This window comes from Argentina anserina, chromosome 6, assembly GCF_933775445.1.
Source record: "Argentina anserina chromosome 6, drPotAnse1.1, whole genome shotgun sequence".
Taxonomy (NCBI): domain Eukaryota; kingdom Viridiplantae; phylum Streptophyta; class Magnoliopsida; order Rosales; family Rosaceae; genus Argentina; species Argentina anserina.
The window spans coordinates 4,869,839-4,888,940 of record NC_065877.1 but is presented as its reverse complement, the minus strand read 5'-3'; the positions used below and the strand labels follow the sequence as shown (position 1 = coordinate 4,888,940).

Below are 19,102 nucleotides of genomic sequence, written 5' to 3'. Positions count from 1 at the left end.
CACATAGTTCATACGTAATATTTTAATCTAATTAGTTCTAACCAACCGCGATAATATAGATTAATTACGACAGTAGATGTAGATATTATAAATTTTCCGCCACCTTCATGATTGTTTAGAAGTACAAACAACCAATGGTTGTATCAAATAGTGTTATGCATTACAGCATTTAAAAAAATCTAAATCGATACTAATAACCTTGTTCTAACGTGTTCTCTTCCTTTTTCAAGTACAATGATAATATAACTATTTCATGATCTGGTAAATTATTGCCTCAAACTGCTCCTTTTCAAACAGTTGCTACACGCGCATATCTAATCTAAAACAAAAAACAAAGATAAAGAAATCACCAAACGTCACATATTTTAATCCAGAGTATATAATGAAACTGAACTTCGATCATGACAAGTTGGTTTCTGGTGCTTTAAAACTGGTCAAGTCCATATGCTGAAGCTTTGGTTGGTTCGAACGGGCATCAATTTGTGAAGGGTCCCAACTGAAGGGTCTCAATTTGTGCTGGTCCCAACTGATTAGCAACGTGCTTTGTGATTCTCAGATACCACGCTCGCCTTAATTTCTCTCTAAACCAGTATGTACGGCTTACTTAACCTATGCATCAACCTCTCAGCTGTAATTGCACATTTGCACATAAACTAAAGTAATTCAATTATATGAGGCTGTGTTCAAGTTGCAATGAGTTTAGATTCAAGTTGCAGAGAAATTAGAGTATCACTCAGGTAGTTCCTTTTAGATGCATGAACCTAGTAAGTTTTTGAGTTATTAGGGTTTAGGTTCCAAGCTCCTTTCATTAGCTTCCAAGTTGAAGCAAAGGCAGTGGGTCGCGAGCGTTACTGCCGGTCGTGAGCATTACTACTAAGGAATTTTGCTTTACGGGTCGAACCGGTTGCAAACACGCGGATCCGGTCTCAACCAAATCCGAACTCAAGAACAACAACCCAGAAAATTTTTAGCCGTTGTGTTTTTCACAACGTTGAGTTTCTGGATTTGGGAAGGCGACTGGATCGTAAGCGATTGAGACCTTTACATCTCTTACTGGATTCATGTTCCAAAGGGAATTGCTGCTGATTCAAAAATTTGTTCTATGCTTCCGCTAAAAAAAACTGCAGCATATTTGGGGAAAAAGCAAAACAGGTTTTTCTTAAAGGTTTTCCTATTTCAGTTCAAGTAGATTATATGAAGTATATATATATATATATATATATATATTTATATATGTATATGAATATACATAAGAACCCTAGAGCACACCCAGCATGCATATAAGAGTAGCTTAGAGACTTGGATTATGGTTGACGTGTGGTTCCTGTATGGCTGGGAAATTTAATTTTCTATGCAAATATATACTCTATGGTTGAATTGAATTATTGCATTCTATGTGTGTGCTGTAATTGATGGACAATGTATGCAGAAGTTTAAAATCTCCCAATTTTATACATTGTAAAAGGTTTACAAGGCACAAAGCTTAGTTTTCTTATAAAGATTATCTGGGTAGAAAACAAAGTTATAAGCTCAAAATTGGTTTGTGATTTCCTGTTGGTATAATTGAACATATTGCACAAAGCATTCTTCTTTGATATCTGCAGGGAATTTTCAAGATAACAAACTGAAAAGTTGTGTTATGTGTTTTTAAATTCATATTTTATTCTTCCAAAGAAGTGGTTAAAATATGATTTTAGAATACAGACAACAAAAGCATATTTGATGAAAATAAATTCGGATACTTGGAATTAGATCTTATGTCTAAAGATGTTGATTTGATTCTTTGAATAACATGTTTTTATCTTGTGTGGCTTATTGAAAAGAATTACAGGATGTTAAGTAATTGCTCAAAAGTATTGCTTAATGTTGATTAAAGTTATGGATTGAATTACATGCAACTATATGACTATGTTGTTTTATGGTATTTTTGTTTTTGTTTTATGCTTGTCTTGATTGGCATTGTATGACAAAACAGAAAACACTGAAAGTTAAGAACTCACAAAATTTTCTTTTGCTCTTTAGGTAGCACATACCACACCTTCAACAGTGTTTTAATGCTTACTGGGTCAAACTTTAGAGTTTTGAAGGATTCTGTAGAAACCTATATCACCATGAATGATAAGATAGGCAATTATTTTCAAGAGGATAGACCTGAAACCCCAGCAGAAGATGATAAAACCACAATCAAAGCTAACTATAAGAATTGGATGCATTCAAAGATAATGGTTAAGAATGTTATTAGGCAGTCTATGTCTAAAAGCATTAGAGGATGCGTGGCTGAACCAGAATTTGCTACTGATTTTCTGAAGGTCGTGTCAGCTAAGTTCAAGGAGAGTGAGAAAGCTGAGATAGCTAAGCTAAACAAGGAATATCATAGCCTGCAATACTCAGGAACTGGAGGAGTCATGGAGCATTTTATTAAAGTTGATTAATATCAACAATAGGCTTAAAGAGATGATGGTGGGAGTACAAGACACCTTGCTAGTGGATCATGCACTGGACACACTCCTAAGCAGTTTTGACCATATCAGGACTAGCTATAATGCTCAAAAGGAAAACTTGACTCTAAATGAACTAATAGCCATCTGTTCTAATGAGGAGGAGAGAATTAAGAAGCAAACCCCAACTATTTACCTGCTTGAAAAGCCTAAGAAAAAAAAGTCACATCCACAGAACAAGCTTAAGCCTAACAAGATCATCTCTAAGACATCAGCAACCACAGGGCCAAAGGATAACAAACCATTCAGATTCAAGTGCTACTTTTGTAAGAAAGTAGGTCACATGAAAAATGATTGTACTGGCTATAAGGCTTGGCTAGCTAAAAAGGGTAAGCTTATTTCTAATACAGTTTTTTCTTTAGAAGTTAATCTTGTTAATGTCAATCCACAATCTTGGTGGATTGATTCCGGGTCACCTATTCACATAACTAATTCCTTACAGGGGTTCAAAAAGACCAGGACTCCAAGAAGTGAAGATGTTAGCTTGCGTGTTGGAAACGGGATGAAGGTGGCAATAAAAGCTGCAGGATGTCTTAGACTTGATTTAGGATCTGGAAAATTTCTAGTTTTGAATAATGTTTATTATGTACCTTCCATGAGAAGGAATTTAGTTTCAGTTTCTCAATTGGTTAAAGCTGGATGTAGTTTTTTTGATTGAAAATAAAGGAATTCTTATTTTTCGAAATAAAGAGAAAATTGGTTCTGGTGTAATATTAGATGATCATATAAAGTTAAATTGTTCAATATCTCAACAAGATATTGCTTTTGTTGAAACAGATAACACTAAAAGTACTAGCACCTTAACTGGTGTTAATAGAACCAGGAACAATGAAAAATCTTCATATTTATGGCATAGAAGATTAGGCCATGTATCCAAAGAGAGACTGAAACTATTAGTAAGGGCCAACATTTTAAACGAGTTAGACTTTTTAGACCTTCATGATTGTATTGAATGTTTTAAGGGTAAGATGACAAACAAATGGACAAATACTGCAGTAAGAAGTAAAGAGTTGTTGGAACTCATACACACTGATATCTGTGGTCCATTTAAACACCAAACTATCTGTAGAAACGTGTATTTCATTACATTCATTGATGATTTCTCTAGATACGGTTATGTTTCTTTACTCTTAGAAAAATTACAGGCACTTAAAGCCTTTCAAATCTATAAGGCTGAGGTAGAGAATCAACTAGAGAGAAAGATCAAAACAGTAAGATCAGATAGAGGTGGGGAATTTTATGGAAAATACACATAAAAAGGTCAACAAAAGGGTCATTTTGCCTTGTATCTACAAGAGCATGGAATTAAAACTCAATATACAACACCTTATAATCCCCAACAAAATGGTGTTGCAAAGAGAAAGAATAGAACCCTTCTAAATATGGTTAGGTGTATGATGTGTACTACTGGGTTGCCAAAATTCTTATGGGAAGAGGCTTTAAAAACTGCAAATTATATTTGCAACAGAACACCAAGTAAAGCCATAGAGAAAACTTCCTTTGAATTATGGTGTGGTAGAAAACCAAGTCTTTTTCATTGTCATGTATGGGGTTCTCAAGCAGAAGCTCGGATTTATAATCCAAAAATGAGCAAGCTCGATGAAAAGTCTGTTAGCTGCTATTTCATAGGTTATCCAGATAAATCTAAAGGTTACAAGCTATATTCTGCTAAACACTCACCCAGAATTTTTGAAACTCATCAAGTAAAATTCATAAATGAGAAAATTTACAATACAACTTATGAGGATTTATCCTCATACTTTGAAGAACTTGTGATGGATGAGGATTTAGCAAATACATTACCTTTTGATAATGATAATGAATTAGCAGATGACATCATTAGAGAAAATCAAGATGCAGATGATCAAGAAATTGATCAAGGAATGCAAATTGACAATCCAGAAAACAATATAGTTGTTCAGAATCCTCCCATTGCTACAGTGGCACCTGTAGCAGAACCTAATCTAATTCCACAACCTCAAAATAATCTAATTCCAGCTCTTCCTCAAAATCCTATGCTTAGAAGATCTGAAAGAGCTAGAAAAGAAAATTTGGGGGGGGGATTGTCCTTACATTGTCAGTTATCTAACTGAGGCAGACGTAGTAGAAGATTGTTCAGAGGACAATGATTTTGAGTCAATGGAGAAAAATGGAGATTGGGAATTAGTTGAAGCTAATCCAAGTCAAAAAGCAATTGGCTGAAAGTGGGTTTACATAACCAAGAAAGATGCAACAGGAAACACTGAAAGACACAAGGCAAGGTTAGTTGCAAAAGGATTTACGCAGAAAGAAGACATAGACTACACTGAGACTTTTTCTCCAGTTTCTTGTAAAGATTCTTTTAAGATTATTATTGTGTTAGTTGCACACTATGATATGGAGCTACACCAAATGGATGTCAAGACAGCCTTCTAAAATAGAGACCTTGATGAAGTGATCTACATGAAACAACCAGAAGGATTTATTGAAGCAGGGAAAGAGAATTTGGTCTGCAAGCTGAAGAAATCAATTTATGGACTCAAGCAAGCTTCCAGGCAGTGGTACAAGAAATTTGACTCAGTGATTTCCTCTTTTGGATTCACTGAAAATCTAGTTGATGAGTGTGTTTATTTAAAAGCAGTTGGAGATCAATTTATTTTATTAGTACTATATGTTGATCATATACTTTTGGCTAGCAGTAATCTAAAACTGCTAAAAGATACCAAAAGCTTTCTGTTAAAGAATTTTGACATGAAAGATCTAGGTGAAGCATCATATGTACTAGGGATTGAGATTAAAAGAGATAGAGCACAGAAACTGTTGGGATTGTCCCAAGAACATTACATTTCTAAAGTTCTGAAGAGATTTAGTATGGAACAGTGCTCTGGAGGAGAAGTTCCAATGTCTAAAGGTGACAAGCTCACAAAAGGTCAACAGCCACAAACTGAAACTGAGAAGGAGAACATAAAGTCAAAGCCTTATGCAAGATTAGTTGGAAGCCTCATGTATGCTCAAGTTTGCACAAGACCTGACTTAGCTTTTGCAGTTGGGATGTTATCAAGGTTTCAATCTAATCCAGGTTATGAACACTGGGTTGCAGAAAAAAAGGTGTTGAGGTATCTACATAAGACAAAGAATCACATGCTAGTTTACAGACAAGTCAAGGATTTGAAGGTTATTGGATTTTCAGATTCTGATTTTGCAGGGAATGACCCTGATTCAAAGAAGTCCCCTTGTGGATACGTGTACATGCTAGCAGGAGGAGCTATTGTTTGGAAAATCATGAAGCAGGGATTGATCACAACCTCAACCATGCAAGCTGAGTACATAGCAGTATATGAAGCAGTGTGTGAAGGGGTATGGATAAGAAATTTTCTACAGCAAACTCAAGCACTCAGTCACATTGTGGAAGACGAATTGGAAGCTTTTTGTGACAATGAGGCAGGTGTGTACTTCTGCAAGAACAATAAGAGATCTAGCAATTCCAAGCATATAGATTTAAAGTATTATAGTGTTAGGGAGAGGGTTAAAAAGGGTGAGTTAGTGGTTCTAAGCATATATACAAACTCATAACTAGCTGATCCTTTCACAAAAGCATTACCAGTTAAAGTGTTCAAGAAACACATAGAGAGCATATGCATTTTGCCTGTAACGACCCCAAAATTTCAAGCTTAAAAACTCAAAATTTCAAAGTCATTAAACACTAAACAATTTCAATGAATCGAAATCATTTAAATGCACAGAGGATCATTACTGAGTTCACAATACAACTCAGACAACCAATTATTACAAACCCAATTTATAATTCATCATTTCATAAAATGGAAATGTATAATCCTCACAAGAAAATCGCACAAAAATCCTCACACAAGCTGGAACTAAATATCTCCAAGTCCTCTGAGCGGTCCATCAATATATACGGAAATCCACAAAACATCAAATATAAATGTACTCATGAGTCGATGGACGGCCCGTCTGGTTGTTCAAAAAATATATGAAATGAAGTGCTCATGAGAAATTGGGCAACCCTTCTGGTTACCTAAATACATTTATAATACGGGTACAATGAACGCTGGTACACATCCGTTACCCCTCATGTAGTACACCGCTGATATTGGGTAACCACCTGCTACCCAACATCAAAACAATATGAGTACTCATGAGCAGATAACCACCTGTTACCTCTCATGCAGTACTCCGGTGATATTGTGCAACCACCTGCTATCCAACATCAAAACAATATGAGTACTCATGAGCAGATAACCACCCGTTACCTCTCATGCAGTACTCAGGCAGACAGACTAGAGCTCTAACTGTATCGTAACTTTCGCCCGGCCAAAGGCTAGGTTCCGACTTGCCAAACACGTACAATAATCTCACATCATATTGTACCAAAAATCAAGTCCGAAGACAAGTCAACATTCTAACAATCTCCATGTTAAAATCACGTACAATAATCACACATCATATTGTACAATTCAAAATTTCATGCTCGATATAATCACGATAAAATCATAACAGTATATTGTATAGCAAACTATATATATTTGTACTTATTTACCATTTATACAATATATATATATATAATCCACTATATCATATACATGTCATATTTCATAAACACGTCCGAAGACAAAACGTTTTAACAAACTCCATGTTAAAATCACGTACAATAATATCACATAATATTGTACAAAAATCAAGTCCGAAGACAAATCAACATTTTAACAAACACCATGTTAAAACCACGTACAATAATCACACCTCATATTGTACAATTTAAATCACATGCTCAATATAATTCTTGTCATCGAAATGACCTATTCACAATGAATTCATAACAGTATATAATATAGCAAACTATATATATAAGTACTTATTTACCATTTATACAAATATATATATATCTTCCACTATATCATATACATGTCGTATTTCAATATTTAAAACTCTTGCAAAAATCTTGAATTCACCGCAAGGGTAGATTTGTAAATATGTGAGATTTTACTCACCTTATCAACTCGAGCGTAATTTCCACAATTTCTGAAGATAATTCTTTTCCTTGATTTATCGATCACCTTAAAAAGATAAGAAAAGAATTTAGAAACGTTTTGTAAACCTTTAAATGCCGTAACAGTAATAATCTGTAACTGTTCAGCAATTTCTGGGTTTACGAATTACTGTTCACTGAGCTATTCATTGTGTATTATTCATGTATTTACTGTACAAATACTCATCCATTACGTATTCATGTACGAGTACATACTGTTTTACGTATTTCTGTACGTATAAAAACTATTCAAATGTAAATACTGTCTCAGTAAATGTTACTAACTGATTTACTAAAACACTGTTCACATTTACTGTTTTTACCGAAACACTGTTCACGGTGACTGTTTGCCATGACACTGTTCACTGTTGCAGACACTATTCATAGTACTATTCATGCGGCGTCACTGTTCACCGACCGCCACCCATCATCACCAAATTTCACCACCACAACCTAAACAACATTTCCAACAACTTTCTAGTTGACAGCAAGGTCTAAATCCGAGCCTAAACAGTCCAAACAACGAAGAACATAAATTCGGCACTATTCACAAACCCTAGAAATTGAAATTTTGATTCGGGTACTTACACTTCGATTTGGCTCGATTCCTTTTGTGGGAATGTTGCTGGGACTGAGACAAGCAAAACCCCACAAGAATCTCGAGCTATGGTGGCCGGAGGAGGCGGCGCCGACACAGCAGTAACTTCCGGCGGTTTCTGCACCGTGTGTGGTTGTCGCCGGAGTGCAAGGGGTAGCCCAAAAGATGGAGATCGTCGAGCCCGTCAGTTTGATAGGTGGCACGACACGAGGCAACGTCGGATGGTGGAGAAATCGGCCGGAGAAGATTGTTGGGTCGGGTGAACAGTACCCGAGCTGATTTTTGGAAAAAGACTGATTTTCTGATTTTTAATCTCTTCTCCTTCCTTTTATACTATTTCCAAAATCGGAAACTAACTTCCGTCGTTAATAACTTTCACGTCCGACGTCCGATTAGAACGCGTCACATCTCCACAAACTCGTATCGACGAGCCCTACAACTTTCATGAAGGAAGTTTTCGCAAACGAGCGACGGAATAAAATTTGATATATATATATATATATATTCGTTCAGAAACGTAACGTTTATTCAATTTAAACGTTCCGAAAACTAGGGTTATTACATTGCCTAACTTAGATGCTTGAGGTCAGTAGGAGCTAAGTCCAGTAGGAGCAAACTAAAATTTACAAGTTTTGAGTTCTTGTTTTAATTATCCTTGTGATAACAGTTTTCTTTGGGTTTAGTCTTGAGGTATTTCAGAATTGTTATGTCATGCTACAGCTTTACATTAGTTTCTGAAAAACTTACGCAAATAAGTTACAGTTGTATATATACTTGCATATCAGATGACTTTAATCATGTCTAGCATGATGATATGGTTCAAGCAAGTTATAAAGTCATTGGTGTCCAGTTTATTGCTTGAAGTTCTGGTTTTAGAACATACGGTAGGACTTGATGTATATATATATTCTATACTTTTTAATACACATTATATATATATATATATCTCAATACTGAGTTTTTGGACATATGTATTTTGCAGGAGCGTATGTTGTAGCAAAGAAACTCTGCATTTTTGTTAAAGTGTAACTTGTTTCTTGTTCTGCATAAGTAACTGCAAGGTGACCATGTTGTGATGAGATTTTTGATTCAATTGTTTCTGATGCGCACTACAGTAGATAGTATAGTTTCTGACATTACAGGAACTTGATTTTCATAAACCGGAAGTGATTGTCCAAGTGGGAGATTGTTAGATCAATTTTGGACATATCACATATTATATGATTGTCATGTTTAATGTCATAATCTATTTCTACATGGAAACAAAGATAGTATCAAATCTAGTTCTTAATGATTTCGTTTATTATATCATTATGGTAAGGAATCCTAATTTAAGTCTAGAAGCAAGACTACAAATCAGTATTGAATCAGGAATCTAAATAAGATGACTTAACTTACAAGATGTCTTTAATGGAACGACTCTTAAGGGTTAAAGATTCTCTATATATAGATGGTAAACGTCTCTGTTATCACTACGAGTTATTTGCGTAAGTTTATGTCCATTGAGAAAGCATAGAGTAGTGACTAACAGAAGACCTTACCTAGCACCTTGTGACTTTGGATTAAGACACAATGGATCACGGTGTCGTCGTTCATGAAGATGGTAAGTTAATTTCATTCACTAAGTTAACGATTAGTTGTTATGCATATGATCTTTGGTTTTGTACTCATATCATGTAATTTAATTTAATGTCCGGCGGTGTGCTCCCGCCGTCGTTGGACAGGCCTTGTCGGGCTTGTGCGGGTCAGAGATATGCCAGAACTCCTCACACAAAGGTTTGGTTCGCTGTAGGGAGTTTCCGGCGGAAGTATGTTGGGTGAGTAAGAGTGGAGATACGGCGGCTGCTAGGGTTTGGTTTGCTCATCGTTTGTTGGGTAGGCAGTGGGGTTTAACATCGCGGATCTGGTGGCAGATGGGCAGTAGAAGGATCATGAAGGAGCATCGTCACTCTGATCGGGTCTGACAAACCGGATCTAGGGACAAGATTGATGGGTGGTGGCTGCACAGGTGTGGGTAACGACTTGATGATGGTGACAGTCCTTCGATGCAGGGAAGGCGACGTAGGTGATGCGCGACCTCTGGTGCCCAGCGTTGGGTGGGGTCTGACTTGGCCGGCAATCCATTTCTCTCTTGCCCTCCGTAATAAGGCATGGGCCTAGCCACCTCTTTTGGGCCTGGCCTGGGCTATTTTTATATTTTATTTCTTATTTTTGCATTAAGTTTGGTATTGTTTTGCGTGTAATAAGCCCTTGCATCTATATTACAAGGTATGTCGGGTTGATTGTCTGTGTGTGCACTTTTAGACGTTTTAGTGTCTTGTCTATTATAGGTAGGCGGCGAGTTCATTGCCTCATCAAATGGCCATTGCCATCTAGTGACATGGTGAAACTAAGTGTCGTCGGAGTTATTTTCTGGTGGCAACATAGTTGTAGAGCTATTTTATTAAACATTAGGATATGTAATTGTTGCTTCATTGTTAATTGAGTTACATATCTAGTGATATCTCCACCATGTCACCGTTGTCTGCAAGCAAATAGAATCACCATTAGTGTGGTACTCTTTACTAGTTGGTGTTTTGTTGGGTACTTATTTGTATGAATATTTGATATTATGTCATATTTTTATAATTAGGGGTTTAAGCTTTACGTCTCTTCAATTTCATTCATGAGGCTCGAAGGCATCCGCACTAGTCCTTACATAAATAAATAAAAACAAATTCGGGTAAATGTGTGGGGAATTGAAGACATAGGCCGGGACATCCATCATTTTGTTCAGCAACCACAAATAATTGGAGTTCTTAATTTTGTAAAGTTATGAGAGTCAATGACAAGGAGTAAAGTTAAATGCAGATAATTAATAATCTTCTAGCAGGGAATCAAATTTGGTTTCGTAAATTAGTAAATTAAGCTTTGTTAGTTAATGGATGATAAGTGGTGAATAACTAAATACCTTAGTAAAGTCACAACTTGGATTTAGAGTGAATCATGGACGCCTGTCTATTATATATTAACTTCTGAAATTATTATATAATATATATAAGATTTTTCCCCTAAGGACCTCCTTATTTATTTTTAAAGTACAAAATTTCATTTTGATCAACTTTTCGATTGAATTTCTACATCTACACCGTCTAATATCTAGGTAATAAGGTATATATTATCTCTATAAAATTTCAGCCGATTTAATGATCGTTAAAGCATCGAACTAATAAAAAACAATGGATGAATTAAATTATGCCGAACCTAAACTATTCATATTTTGAGTAAAAATCAAAATTATGAGTATCTTAACTGTTATTAAAATGACTGAAATTTTGTGAAGATGATCTATATCTTATTACATAGATATTAAACAGTAGATATGTGAAAAACTTGATAAAAAAGTTGGTTAAAAATGAAAATTCATATCATTTGAATAAATGAGGAGGTCCACGGGAAGAACCTTAAAACAAATTTCCGCACAAGGCCTCTAAGTTCAACTGACTGGCCCTGTTGAGTTCCCAGACAATAATCAATTTGACTAAAAATTATCATAAGGGATCTGCTAATAGGAAACTAAAAAACAGAACAATTAATGAAGATGAGGATTTGTGACCGAATCTTAGTATAAAGGGTATTACCAAGCTCTCCAGTGAGTTGTACATGCAGCGATCCTAAAGGGAATATATATATATATATATATACATATATCAATGCATGCTTTCCAAGTTTTTTAGTTGCATACATGCTTTCCAAGATGAAAGAAAGGAATTACAAAGACTAATTGGTGCATTGTTTTAAAATATTACGTTAAAAGCTTCCAATATGATTCTGTCTTGATTAACTTTTGATTTAAGGGTACTAAAAAGGTTTAAAGCATCAAATTATTTTAAAAGCTTCATTCTGAAAGGATTGCCTCTTAAGTGTTCCACTTAATTAACGACTTTTAATGTTCACTAACCACGGTGCTGGCCATTAACCAGGGGAAGTATATAAAATAATTGATATTTAGAATGAAGTCAGTAAAAGAGACATGAATTGAAGTAGAAAATATTTATCATTTCCAATTGTAGTCAGCATAGTCAAGAATCCCCAAAATGAAAAAGAAATTGTATATGGCACAGCTAGAAAGGATATGATCTAAATTAAACCCATAGCTGCTTTGTGGTGGAAAGCTTTGTTGTAAAGCATTATTGAGATATATACGGCCCGTTGAGTGACCAAGAGGCATTATAATTAACTTTGGAATTTAGAAGACAAATGCTTTGTAGCCTTATGCAAAAAGCTGTTAACCGAGAGCAAGGCCACAAGTTAATTAATCTGTTTACAATTATAAGAAATTCTCATTCACAATGTCTGACATTTTATAAGTACACATGACTTTGTGACTCGGCGACTTTATGAGAATTTACAATATATCGGACAATTTATGAATGCGGGTCGGACTTGTTTAAATACTTAGATTTTTCACCAATCTCCTAACGAAATCTCGCATGCATAATTAGAGAATATGTTAAAAAAGAGAGAGAGAATATTTAAAATCTACTAATTACTAACTTTTTCAACTACTACGAATCATTTATGAATTATCTTGAGATTATAAGTTTAAATCTTATTGACATTCACATTTGTGAGTCTAGTAGATTCGATATATTATTTTTGTATTAGTAAAAATAATATCTAAAAAGACAAGAATAAGATGTCGGGGAATATAAAAAAGTATAACTCGTCTGCACATATATCTCGTTTATTTACAACCTCATTGGTAGGGGGGAATGTCCCATTATTTGGAAGTATAAGTGTCCTAAGTACTGTTCATATATGCCACGTAGGTGTAATTAGCTTTATTTAACCTTAAGTAAGGATAAATTACTATATTGATCATGGCCTAAGATAAATAAAACGTCTTCAACAGTATATGATATTAACGATCTCTGATATTATATTGAAAGTTGCCAAACCAATGTCCATTGATTATCAAGTAAATTATTTAGATATAGATAGATTGACAGCCATGGTAATTTTTAGGGGTGATATTCTCATTTTAATACTCTTTTCATGAGTCATATAAATCTGATCTTCAATAATAAGGTCTTATATGAGGTGTTATACTCAATATACTTGATTACCTTATTAATCTTGTATTGTTTTTTCAAAACAATGACTCACCAAACGGATGTAAGACTCATAAATTGCTTGAGTCTTGGTCTTGAAATTGACTTAGATTTATGACTTCAAATATGTCCGAGTCCTATATTTCAGAGACTAGCACCCCCTATATTTACTGGATGGAGATGAGTTCTCAATTATAGGACGAGTCTTGGTTTATAGAACCATGGTTGGAGTTGTCCAAAGGAAAGAACAACAATATATATACGTACATGTTACTTTTATGAAATTCATGATGATCGATCGTGATAAGACAAGAACTAGGCCCTAGAAATTAAAATCTTAAATGGTGCATGCATCATGCATGACATAGAAAAATGATTACTCCCCCAAACCTAATTAGAATTTACATTCGTGGCTATCAGGGTACAAAAATCTCGGTCTGTCCTTGGGTACCAAACTGGTGTAAGCAAACCTAATTAATGCCACATGCAATTAATCACTTGTTCCATGAATTAAGATGAAGTCTTAGCTAGGTCGTCCTGTGCATCAAACAATTTTGGCTCGAGCCAATGTAACTTGTGGAAGGTTTCAACAACACATCGATTTATATTTCAAACATACGTTCTGATGTATATCTTTCTTAGGTTCATAACGATTAATGTATTTCTACATTCAGATTCATAATATTAAGTATTCATGTAGTAACGAATCAAATAATATTTTAAAATTTCTCATGCAAAGTATTAATCTCGTACGATTGTATTCATCATAGATATTAATTATCATATTATTCGGTAGTCTCTGGATAAGACAACCAATATTAGCTTCCTATGACAACCCATGTATGCCCTACCGCGATGTATTGGGGTGACGACTGCCCCATGTAAGAATCTCTCCAACACTTGATCGCCCCAAACTTAAAACACAATGAAATATATAGCAGGCATCAACAAATCAAGGTAGCCGAGCTCAAGTTACGTTTGAGACACTATCAAATTTGATGGAGCTCCCAGTTGGATTGGAGTCACAAGATTTGGAATTAGATCAATGCTTTTAGTCGAGGTGAAACTATTCAGATCGTGAGACAATTAGTGATTACTTGAATCACGTCAACGTGGAGATTGTTGGAAAATGTTGGCTCAGATTATAGTCATGTAGAATCTCACATCAGAAAATGTGAAAAGTCATCATTGAGTTATAAGGATTGATACCATACACATTAATAATGCCGAGACATTTTGTGTAAAACCTCATACCCAAACTCTACCGGGTGACTAAAATGAGGAAAATATCAACATTATTAGACTCGTGTGTGTGAGATTGTTGACCGCGCTCCCGCATAAGAGTATATCATTAGCATATCACATACATATACACTAACCACCCCGCCAGTTAATTAATGTTGAATTATAGAATTAAGCGGCAATAGATTTCTTGGATAAAGCCAAAATTTGGGTGGACATAGTATTGGCTTACTGCGCCATGCTTAAACTATCTCTCATGCATACTGCTATATAATTCGGTTCAAAGCTTTGTTCGTTCCATGTTTCAATGCACCATTTCATCGTTATAGCGCTCTCCATCTTCTCTGCAATAATAATTCGAGGGCGGAAGAGAAGTGGCTGTCAAAGACCAACAGGGCCGGCTTTCCAAAAGTGACAGACAGCATACAGCTTTGAGGCTCTGAAGTACTAAGGTCTGTAATCATACCTCAATTCTTTTTAAGTAAACTTCGACAACACGACTATAGTTTTGAATATATGAAATAAAAGATGAGAAAGAGCTCGAACTAATTAATATGTTTTCTGATCTCTGGATGTGGTCCGAGGGCGTACTTGAAAAGGTTTGTTTTTGATCTCTGTTACTTTGCAGAGTTGGATCAACATGTGCCTTCCCGGTGCTGAATCTCGAGGAATTATAAATGGTCACGACCCTCTGATTCCGATGCTAGATGGAGGAGGAGACTATTACAATGAAGATGAATGCATGACAATGATGTCAAATAGGAGCGAAGGTGGGCGCAGCACTAGCTTCATACAAAACCTCCGTCAACGTCTGCAGCAGCAGCTTCCCGCAGAAGGGTTTCTCCGAGGACTGCCACTAAGCGAGGTACGTTCAACATTGGCAAGCGCCTCCTTCCTGATTACAATTAAGGCTTTTGATTAGGAATTTGTTAACAGTATCAGAGTCTCGGAACGTTGGCCGGAGGTTCTTTGTTCGCAACCTCAACTTCTTCATTTTCTTTCTTAGTTTGCATAGTACCCGGTGGAGTATGACCTTCCGTTTCTTGTGTCTCGATCCAATATCATCTCATGAAACTAGTAGGCATTGCGATGGGAGTTGTCTGTTTTGTATTGGTTTGATTTTCACTTTCATTGTGACATTATTGATGTGTTTAGAAGTCAGAGGAAGTTCAACTGCTCGCAATTACTTCACTTTATAAGGGAAACGACAAGCTTCTTCTGCTCTTGATGAGATGTTGTGAAAACATTTTTTTTTTCATTTGGAAAAAGTACGGTAAGGATGTATGTCTATATATATACAGTATATATGTATATCCGATATGTGTGTTGTGTGTGTCTTAGGTATCTTGTTGAAAACAATGTATTTTGTGTTGTTATATATGCATTCATCGAAGTACCACTATAACTTATTATTAGTTTTTCAAAAAGTTATATTACTCTGTGCGCAGGACTTTGTTTACTTACATATATACTCAGGTATGGAATGTAGTTAGCTACGCCAGCTCCAATATTGCTTGCTTTTTTTCAATGAATTTGAAGAATCTAAATCAGTTAAGTGATTGAAACACATGTTTCTTCAATAAATTTCTAATTAACTTGGATAACGTGATGATACTAATCCTTGTAGACATTCTCTTTTCCAAAATATTCACATGCACGTACTTACATACATTTTGACAGAAACAAAATCAATTTATGGGAGATAAGATGACAAAACTAATTTAATTCAAGGGAGATATTATAGACAGGACTTTTCAAGTAAGGAGGCCATTATCTTAGCTTAAGGTACGGATTTTCATTTTTGACCAACTTTTCGATCGAGTTTTCACATCTCTACCGTCCAATATCTAGGGTATAACGCATAGATCGTCTCCACAAAATTTCACCCGATTCCATCACCGTTAAGGTACTCATAACTTCGATTTTCTACTCAAAATATAAACGGTTCAGGTTCGGCAAATTCAATCCTTCTATTGGTTTTGATTAGTTTGATACCTTAACGATCATGAAATCGGCTGAACTTTTGTGGAGATTATCTATACATTATAACCTAGATATTAGACGGTGCAGATGTGAAAACTCGATCTAAAAGTTGATAAAAAATGAAAATCCGTACTTTAGCTTAAGTTACGGACATCCGCACCTGAAAAGCTCCGATATTATAGATTAGTATGTAGTCCAAACCGAAAAGAATCAATCATATGGCTACCTCATTTTCTTTTGGCGTACGTTGACAAACCGATACACTGAATTCTTTGTTTGATACCTTATCATTTCAGCACTAGCAGTATTTCTAATGAATAAAATGTCCCAAAGTTCACAACTAGAAAAAAAAAAAAAGTTTGTCGATAGCAATAATTATATGCATACGTACCCAAGGATTTGTAATATTATTCACACGGTAGAATGCTAATTTCAGGTTGTTTTGTAATAATTTTCAGGCGGTAGAATGTAAGTTCAGGTTGTCTGCGGGGTTTTCTGTTGTAATATATTTACTTTCTTTCAAAATTTTACTGTCAATATGTTTCTTGAACTTGTATATATGTTACATGAATCACATTGAAGTAATTGCATGTGATTAGAGAGAAATTGAGACGTAAGTAGAAAAATTCCCGTAACTTCTCTAAGTTTTAGTAATGCAGTTCCAGTTTCTTACTGTCTTCATATTGTTGAATCCTTGTAGATAGGAGAAGAGTTACGGTCGCTGATAAAGGTTGGAGGTCCAATAGTGATAACATCCCTACTTATATATTCAAGGTCTGTAATTTCAATGCTCTTCTTAGGTCGGCTCGGAAAAGCAGAGTTAGCAGGAGGCTCATTAGCACTTGGGTTTGGAAATATTACAGGCATCTCAATCCTCAGAGGGCTAACTACTGGTATGGACCCGATCTGTTGCCAAGCTTATGGAGCTCAAAGATGGACTGTTCTCAGCCAAACCTTCCAGAAAACCATCTGTCTCCTTCTGTTAGTTTCCATTCCCATCTCATTCGCGTGGCTCAATATTGAGCCAATTTTTCTATGGTTTGGTCAAGACCCACAGATTACAAGAGTAGCTAGGGTTTACTTGCTTTGCTCAATTCCTGAGTTGCTAGCTCAAGCTCACCTCAACCCATTGAGAGTCTTCTTAAGAACTCAAGGCCTTACCGCCCCACTTACTTTAGCTGCATGTTTCTCAGCCCTCATGCACTTACCCATCAACTATTTTTTAGTCTCTTACTTAAAATTGGGAGTGGAAGGCGTTGCTTTGGGACTTGCTTGGAACACTTGGAATTTGAATGTGGGATTGGTGATCTACTTAGTTATCTCAAACAGAGCATTAAAACCTTGGAGTGGATTCACAGTTCTCTCTACTTTTCAGGGATGGAGACCATTGCTAAGTTTAGCACTACCCAGTTGCGTTTCAGTGTGCCTGGAATGGTGGTGGTACGAAATTATGCTGTTCCTTTGTGGCCTTTTGAGTAACCCGCAAGCTAGTGTTGCAGCAATGGGTATTCTGATTCAAACAACAGGAATGTTATACATCTTTCCAATTTCATTAAGCTGGGCCTTGTCAACTAGGGTTGGACATTCCTTGGGAGCGGGGCAACCGAGCCGAGCGCGATGGGCTGCCATAATCGGTCTTCTTGTTGCGTTTGCGTTTGGGCTATTCGCATTTGTTTTCATGACTTCTGTAAGAAATGTGTGGGGGATGATGTTCACAAATGAACCACAAATTCTTGAACTGATTTCAACGGCACTTCCAGTCTTGGGGCTATGTGAACTTGGAAACACTCCTCAAACAGCTGCATGTGGAGTCTTGACAGGTACTGCAAGACCTAAGCTTGGAGCGAGAATTAACTTGTATTCATTTTACCTAATTGGATTGCCAGTTGCTGTCATTGCAACTTTTAAATACAAAGTGGGGTTTCTGGGGCTGTGGCTTGGATTACTATCAGCACAGGTTTCTTGTGTGTGCATGATGGTATACACATTGGTTCACACAGATTGGAAGCACCAAACTAGAAGAGCTGAGGAGCTGACTCTGGAAGTGGAAGAGGCTAAGATTGAAGACAAAGATGACGAAGAAAGTGGCCTATTAGCTCCTGATCTTTGAGTCAACCAAAGTTTAAGGACTTCAGGTTATAATTTACATAGTTAACCGAGTGTCCAAGTACAAATTAGTGTTTTGGTCAAGATATCCCTTTTTTTCTTCAGCATTGGGAAGAAATGAAAAAAAATGAAATTCAATTTATAAGTACAGTATGTTCAATGTCATGTCAATATTATATGCATAAGTTGTGCTTCATGGTCCCCACTCCCCGGTGAGTAGTTTAACTGTGGTTTGTTCCTGCTGGAGCGTTTCAGAAATAAACTAGTGAAATTACAGATGACTAGCTGAATATAAATTAGCTAGTCATCTCTGAGCGTCTTATATATTAGTGCTCACCAGAATCAGCCTGCAGGCTGCAGCCACTCCACTCAAAATTTATCTGTAATTTTTATCAAAGTTGTCAGACATCACTACAGAAAAACGGATTCTTTTATGGTGCAGCGCTGCATATCATACATACTGAATTATACATTCTTTTAAAATGCACGTGGGGTATGTGAGGTGTATGAACGGTGAATTAAGGACGTTGTACGAATGCAGCGCTACACCATA

General features: G+C 36.0%; 1 protein-coding gene across 1 annotated transcript; it reads left to right on the top strand.

The window, feature by feature from the left end:
- Nucleotides 1–4,940: 4,940 nt before the first annotated feature.
- On the top strand, nucleotides 4,941–18,664 carry LOC126796715 (protein DETOXIFICATION 53-like). The gene is made up of 3 exons (XM_050523460.1): nucleotides 4,941–6,023; nucleotides 15,089–15,325; nucleotides 17,144–18,664. The coding sequence occupies exons 1-3, from the start codon at nucleotides 4,941–4,943 to the stop codon at nucleotides 18,551–18,553; spliced, it is 2,730 nt and encodes a 909-aa protein (XP_050379417.1). The 3' UTR covers nucleotides 18,554–18,664.
- Nucleotides 18,665–19,102: the final 438 nt, after the last annotated feature.